The 7,880-nt window shown below is 47.9% G+C and overlaps 1 protein-coding gene across 1 annotated transcript; it reads left to right on the top strand.

Moving 5' to 3' along the window:
- The first annotated feature begins 635 nt into the window (after positions 1-635).
- GPR27 (G protein-coupled receptor 27) lies at positions 636-2,863 on the top strand. The gene has a single exon (XM_014946605.1). The coding sequence runs from the start codon at positions 661-663 to the stop codon at positions 1,801-1,803; it is 1,143 nt and encodes a 380-aa protein (XP_014802091.1). The 5' UTR covers positions 636-660; the 3' UTR covers positions 1,804-2,863.
- Positions 2,864-7,880: the final 5,017 nt, after the last annotated feature.

Here is a 7,880-nt window from a genome sequence, read left to right as displayed (position 1 = left end):
TGAAATCCTGAATTCCCACAGATTTCTGACCGCCCAGCTGGCATCCATCCCTCCACCTCCTCTCAAACGGGGGGTGCATGCCCTGTGGGCTTGGGGACAGCAGCAGTGGTCCATCCTGGACCTCTCCTTGCCACCGCACGCAGCAGGACTCATCCCTGCAGCCATCCTCCTGCCGAGCACCCTCACCCGTGGCTCCCCTGGAGCCGGCACGGAGCGGGGCAAGAGGCAGGCTGAGCCAGGTACCGGCCCTAATCGAAGTGGCAGAGACGTCACCGTCCATCTATAGCATCCTCTCCTCTCCCCGGCAGCCCCAGCACTGATAACTCCGAAAATAAATCACGCCGATGCCTCATACTGTTAACAGTCAATTAGATCTGGCGATTCCAGCCCGAGCGGCCGGTAAACAATCTCAGGAAAACACCCAGGACCACAACACTTATCTGCCGCTACACATTCAGAGTGATTTTCCACTTCCCATATGGAAAAGCGGGGCGGCGGCGGCGGCGGGAGGAGGAGGAGGAGGACGGCGGCGGTGGTGGGGATGGGGGCGGCGGGCGGCGCGGCCCTCGGCCCCGGAGCGCTGCCGCGGCGCTGAGCCCCCGGCCCTCGCCTGCGCGGAGGAGGAGGAGGAGGAGGTGGTGGTGGTGGAGGAAGGACCCGATGGCGAACAGCAGCGAGCTGGGGAGCAGCAGCAGCCCGCACCTGCCCAGCGCCGGCGGCCTGCTGAGCGCCTCCGGGCTGAAGCTGGCCACCCTGGGCTTGATCCTCTGCGTGAGCCTGGCGGGCAACGTGCTCTTCGCCTGGCTCATCCTCAAGGACCGGCACCTGCACCGAGCCCCCTACTACCTGCTGCTGGACCTCTGCCTGGCCGACGGGCTCCGCTCGCTGGCCTGCTTCCCCTTCGTCATGCTGTCGGTGCGCAGCGGGGCCGCCTGGCCCCACGGTCCCCTCAGCTGCAAGGTGTTGGCCTTCCTGGCCGTGCTCTTCTGCTTCCACGCCGCCTTCCTGCTCTTCTGCGTGGGGGTCACGCGCTACATGGCCATCGCCCACCACCGCTTCTACGCCAAGCGCATGACGGGCTGGACCTGCCTGGCTGTGGTGTGCATGGTGTGGACCCTCTCCATGGCCATGGCCTTCCCCCCCGTCTTCGACGTGGGCACCTACAAGTTCATCCGGGAGGAGGAGCAGTGCATCTTCGAGCACCGCTACGTCAAGGCCAACGACACGCTGGGCTTCATGCTCATGCTGGCGGCCGTCATCGCCGCCACCCACCTGGTCTACATCAAGCTGCTCTTCTTCATCCACGGCCACCGCAAGATGAAGCCGGCCCAGCTGGTACCAGCCATCAGCCAAAATTGGACCTTCCACGGGCCGGGAGCCACCGGCCAAGCAGCTGCAAACTGGACGGCTGGCTTCGGCAGGGGGCCCACGCCGCCCACCCTCGTGGGCATAAGGCAGGCCACCCACAGCCAGATCAAGAGGCTGCTGGTGCTGGAGGAGTTTAAGATGGAGAAAAGGCTCTGCAAGATGTTCTACATGATCACCTTGCTCTTCCTGCTCCTCTGGTCCCCCTACATTGTGGCCTGCTACCTGCGGGTCTTCATTAAGGCCAGCTCCATCCCCCAGGTCTACCTGACCACCTCCGTCTGGATGACGTTTGCCCAGGCAGGGGTCAACCCCATCCTCTGCTTCATCTTCAACAAGGAGCTCAGGGTATGTCTCCGAGCCCACTTCCCGTGCTGCCAAAGCATCCAGAGCACCCAGGGCACCATCCTGTGCGATCTCAAGAGCTTTGGGATGTAGGGGGGAAGCTTTTCTCTTTCTGAAAAAGAAAGATGGATATCATTTTCCATGTTTCTGCATACGATCTCAAGAGAGTGTGACCTGTGGGGGACATACTAAACTGCCACCCAGCACCCAAACCTTAGGCTGTAAGAAGCTATTTTATTTATTTTTCTATATTTTGCTTATGCTCTCCTCAGAACATAAAAGGTTGCTGTCTATGGGAACAGGTACTTGAGCAGAACACCCCCAAACCTTAGGCAGTAAGAAGCTGTTTTTCTTTGTGATTGTGTGGTTTTTAAAAAACAAAACAGGGCTCCGAATTTCTGGTCTTGCTTCTAACGTTTCTAGACATGATTCCAACAGATACGGATTAAGGCCATGACATTTTTTTTCTTTCCCTATTCCTGTCTGTTTTGATAAAGGCTTAACAATTTTACTCATGTAATATTTGATAAGGGCCAAGACAATTTTATACTAAAGTTATTTTTGATGACCTCAAGAGGTGTTGTTTTATTATTATTTGATTTTAAGTGAAGAACAAGAAGAGGATGTTCCTAATGTGGTCAGAAGTCAGTTTTTGGTGGGAGCTGTTGGGTTCATTCATTCTCAAATGGTTTGAGTATTTGAAGCAGTTACTTATAACTTTTGCTTGACATGCAAACAGTGTAGAACTAATTTCAATTTTCTTGTTGCACTATTCATTTGGTAATATTTCAGAACTATTTGTGACACGTGATTTTAAAAAAAACCAACTTTAAAAATAATCAACTATAGCAGTTTTTAAAACCTAGATTGAAATTCATATTTTACTGCCTTTATAGGAAGTTATCTACAAACCTGGGTAATACTTGTACATTTTGACTGTTTTCTTTAATAAAATATTGAAAACCTTTACTGTATGTAATTGTTTCAGAATGGCAGCATTCTGCTTTGCTGACAAATAACTTGTGTATGTGGAAGGTTGTATGTCTTGTGTCTGAGTAGATTTCACAGCTGAGGTTATTATGGACAAGCACAATCCTTATTTGCTGTCAGATCTCAATTTAGGTGTTTATACCAATAAAAGTGACTAAAGCTATTTTTAAGAAGACTTAAGTTCATGATGGGCAACAGGTTTAAATAGCACAATTCTTTGTGTCTGCCAAAAGCAAACTTCTGTTTTAGCTAATTTCTCTGCTGTTAATGATAGAAAAGGGCGCGTAATTATGGATCGCTAATTTTAGTTGGCAAAGCAGTTGTTTTTTTTTTAACATGGTGGCTCAGTTAATACTGAACTCATTTGTAAGCTATATTCTTAATGGGCAATTTACATTTATTAAGCATGGCATTTTAACCTGCTTTATTGTTCTACAAAAAAAAAAAGAAACCAACCCAAAAATCTTCTCTGAAAGTATTTTAACTGGGAGCCTGATGGCAGGATCCTGAACGCAACTTTTTAGCCATCTCAGAGGAAGCTGTCCCTGATGTGCTCTATTTTTGATGTATCATGTAACATTTACCAAACGTTGATCATAGCTGTGCTGGAGCCAGTCACACACAAAATGACAGAGATAAGCTCCATTTCCATGAAGAAATCTGCGTCTGTGCTAAGAGTATTTCTATAGAGAGGGGTCCAAAGTTGTTAGACATGAACTGAGAAATCGTCCCGACTGTGAAGGGAGCACAGAAGAGACGTGTGATGGTGAGGTCAGAAGAGGGCTAAGGTGGCAGCTTCAGATTTAGGCAGGGAATTAAATGAGGTGGGGCTCCTGGTTTGGTTTTACGTCTTGCTTTCTACCCCCAACTCAAATGCAAACACCAGAGAGGCAACTCTTCTTGGAGTGCATAAGGAGAAGTTTGCAGTCTGAGCTTTGGGTCTAGGGGCAGAGAAGGGAGGCGGGAGGAAGATGGAGCTGGATTAAGAAATACAGCCATGGATGGGGGATCTTGAAAGCAAAGCGAGACTTACTGATCATTTCCAAAGCTGTTTGAAAAAGCATCTGGCTACAGAAGGAAAGCTGTCAAGAACTTCAGATCACAGCAGGAGTCGGGTATCAGTGCTAATTATATTTTCATCCTGGAATATCAGATCATAGCGCAATGAATTTTAGAGACTAATGGGGTAGAGTTGTTTTACAAAGACTTGGGGGCAAGGCATTGATGCTGTTGCAGGGAATTGTGTTCCAAGTATACGTTCCAACTTCTGCACAATCATATTTCCTTAAAACTTAAGAAGCTTCCTGTGCAGGGCCCTAGAACTGTGATCTCTAACTCAAACCTTGCCTTCTTTATCCTAATCCTGCTGGTACCCAAGCCAATGTTTTCTTTCTTTTACTCTATTAAAAATGCCTGATATTTTGGCATCCTCTCTCTCTTCCAGGCTATAAGTAGTATGGTTATGATTCTATTTAAACCACAGAGAGGGGAGAATAGCTATTTTAAAGCCTTCTTAAAAGCTGCAAGGACCAGATTTTTCACTTCTAGAAAAATCAAGCACAAGTTGTATAGTCAGTAATATATGCGGGGGATGAAAAAAGTCACCTTTGGGTGACCTGATGGTTTTATTTAGACTTAGCTCATCAAGCTGTGCTGCTGTATTGAAGGCCAACCTCTGTGCACAGGCATCCCCCACCGCAGTGATGCCCTTGCTGGGTGGGTGAGTCCAGTTCTTACCTGCTGAAGATAATGGATGCTTTGCTATCGCCCATCAGCAGCAGCTGGACCAGGCCTTGCTACAGCAAAAAGATACAAAAAAAGTTGAAAAAGGATATCTGTATACCATGCATATAGCTTCCAGGGCTGTCTCTGGACTTGTGATGTACTCCAAGGGCAGAATGAGCGCTGTTTGAAGTTAATTTTATATTTTAGGTACTTTTAATATCAGACAGATTGTGATCCTAGTACAAAAGGGAATGAGCTCCAGTAGCTCTAATTCAGGGTGTAGATGGGTGTTGTACAATAGGGCTTCATTCCAGAAAATGTGAAACTAAATATCAAGGGCAGACACATGGCAGAAAATGAAACGGTACTCGGTGCCGGCGCACCAACAAATAGTGTTTTGCAAGTCTGTCCTGCTGGTGGAGAGAGCACCGAGAAAGTACAAAAAACCAGAAAGGGCTGGAGAGGCACCAGAAGATAAATATACGTCTGAAATCTGAGAATAGATAAGGAAGTTGAAAAAAAAATTTAAAAAAAAATAGCATTTCCAAACACAGCATTAACATGTTCTCACAGCATCCTTTAGTCTGCATATGGGGAAAAAGGGTCATGGAGATGAAATGCTTTGACCAAGATGAGAGAAGGGGTGTCAGAGAGGATGAAAACCTGCTCTGGATAACGAAATTAGAGAACTCACATCAGGGTGAATGGGCTGAGCACAGTGAGCCGTACCTGATGCTGTTGGGACCAGTGGAGACCAGCTGTAAGCACCCATCCCACAGCTGCCCATCCAAAAACCAGAGTGCTGCTAGTCTCACTCTGAAGTGCTGGTGGCTGAGACTCGGTGGGAGCTGGGTGTCAACAATTACCTCCCACGTCCATGTGAGAAGCAACTGCAGCTTGTTGTGCAAGACCTGGGCTCACTTGCAAAAACTCAGATGGCCTGAACTCCTCTCCCTATCCCCAATAACCAAAACACAAAGTCCTGGGAGGGTTTGTTGAGCAGCAGTGGGGCTCTCCCAGCTCTTCCCTCTCCCTGTGATTGACCAGAATAGAGATTGAGTCTTCTCTATACCCCTCCAGGCAGATGTGTGATACTTTTTCCCCTATTCTGGGCAACACGAGTGCTGAGTATCACAGGAAATACCAACATCATCTCCCCCAGAGATTCTCCACAGTCTGGCTCAGAGGTCACCGCACGCTTGCTTGTGCATATCTGTGGTGAAGAATTGCAGTTGCGCTAAGAGCTGCTCTGGAAAAAAAATAATCTTCATTGCTGCTGGCATCTTCACTCACTCACCAGGTATTTAACACATTCCTTGCAAACCTCCCCAGTCCAAATCTTGAAGTCAGTGGAGGTTTTTAGCATAAACTTAAATCTCAGGCCAGCTTGAAAAATGACACTGGTCTGAAATCTCAACAAGTAGTGGCTATGGTGATCTGTGATTTGCAACACACACCGCTTGTGGGGTGCTTCTAGCTCTGCTGTTAGATTTGGAAAGAGTTTGCTAGGAAAGGGGCTGAAATGTTTGTTCCCCACCAAATTACCTTGTTGGGTAAGGGTCTCATTCAGTGGTCATGCTAGAGGTGGAAGATGAGCAGGGGGACACATAGCCCCCAGGCTGTCAACATTTGCTTTTCCAGTACCAGGTCCACACCAGAAGAGACAAATCTGCCTCCCAGAATGGTGTGAAGCCAGTAGCCTTGAGGAAAAAGGCAGGAATTTGGCTTGGTCCGATAGCAACAATTCCTTCCTGGGGCTCTACCTGGATGTGATACAGCTACACCTCCAGCAGGCTGCTCTGCCATATGCTGTGGGACTGCCCTGGGACTCGTTGTGCTGAGCTCAGAGGAGAGCTAACCTGGCATTTTCCCTCCTTTCCCAGCAAAGGATGCGTGACCTTTGGCTGGACCTCTGCCGCTTGCCCCACATGGTTGAGGACAGTCACCTTGCTTCTGTGTAGCACCCACACTTGCTCAGAATTGTCAACAAACCACCCCAAGAGAAGTGGTTCTGGACAGAGTAACAGCCACTCATTGGCAGAACACAGTATTAAGGATCTCAAGGCACTTCATTAACTTAGGCTGAAGATTAGATGTTGCTGTGACATAGCAGAATACTCCGGAAACCACATTAGATAGTTATGCTGCAAATAAAATTATTAGAAACATGGCAGGGGGGCTGTTTTCTAATAGAAGTCCCCTAAAATCCTCTATTTTAGCACAGCTTCCTTTATATGCTCCAAACACCGCCCAGGCTACAATTAACTCCATTGTGATATGAACCAGGAAGCATCTCCCATGCTATGGTGTTCTTAAGCTTCAGTATTATCAAGTATACAACATTGTGAAGAAATGGAGCCATCAGAGAAAGGCCGTGAGTGAAGATGGTCTCTCAAACGCTAGTGCAGAGTCATGCTGGGCTGGGGCTGTGCCCATGGAAGTCTTACCCCAAACCTCCTTTTATGCTGGTGACCCCTGATGCCATGTCATTTGTGAAGGGTAAATCCTTACTCATCCATCGGCCGTGGAACTGGTGACCAAGGGCTGATTTTCCAACAGGCCTGATGTCTGTGGCACTCTGACTGTCCCTAAAGCTGATGATGCTGAGCATCTTGAGCCTATTTTCACTTGGTACAAGTCATTAACTGCCCCACACCTCGGCACTTTAGCTGAAAAATGATTAATTATTCTTACCTTTGTGAAGCCCAGAACTACCGATGGCAAGAGCAGAGCATTATCACGGGTGAACAATCGCTGACTACATAAGCTTTCATCACTTAACTTTAAAGTCAAGCTAAGCCTTTAATGCAAGCTGTTGCATTTCTGTATTTCTATTCATGTTTAATGACCTCGGCACTTGCACTCTGTCTTTGATCTTGTGAGTCATGCATGGTTGTACTGGGGATGTATTTATCGGAAAGCCACTTTCTTCAGTGCCACATTTTTCACCTCTGCCGTGACCAGGTGGATAGCGCAAAGCACTTTGTGTAGGAGGCTTTCAAGTTCAAAGCTAGTCTTGCAAGGGCACAGGGAAGCTGTGAAGTCCCAGTTAATTTTAGGCAGTCATCACGTCGCTAATAGAGTAGGCAGAAATCAAGGGACCGCTCGGCGAAGAGAAAGCCCGTCCTGAAGTTTCTGAATGTTATTTACTGGTGTGTCATTAAAAAAAAAAAGAAATAATAATCCTGTGTTTGTGTGAGGATGATTAACCATTGGAACAAATCATCCAGAGAAAAAAAATAAGGATGCTCCATCTGTGAGAGGCGCAGTGTGAGCCTGTGCCTGCCCACGGCACACCTGCCTGGGAGCCTGCTGCCTGCCCGGCCGGGGTCCAGGGCTCAGCCCCAGCACCCAGGGAAGAAAAGAAATCAAAACCACCAGTAAACAGCACCAGACCCCTCTCAGTCTTGTGCTGATTCACTCCTTCCCTTTGCTAACTGTTGTACAACACCCAT

Source organism: Calidris pugnax, unplaced genomic scaffold (assembly GCF_001431845.1).
Source record: "Calidris pugnax isolate Ruff unplaced genomic scaffold, ASM143184v1 scaffold81, whole genome shotgun sequence".
In the NCBI taxonomy this organism is placed as follows: Eukaryota; Metazoa; Chordata; class Aves; order Charadriiformes; family Scolopacidae; genus Calidris; species Calidris pugnax.
This window is presented reverse-complemented; position numbering and strand designations above follow the sequence as displayed.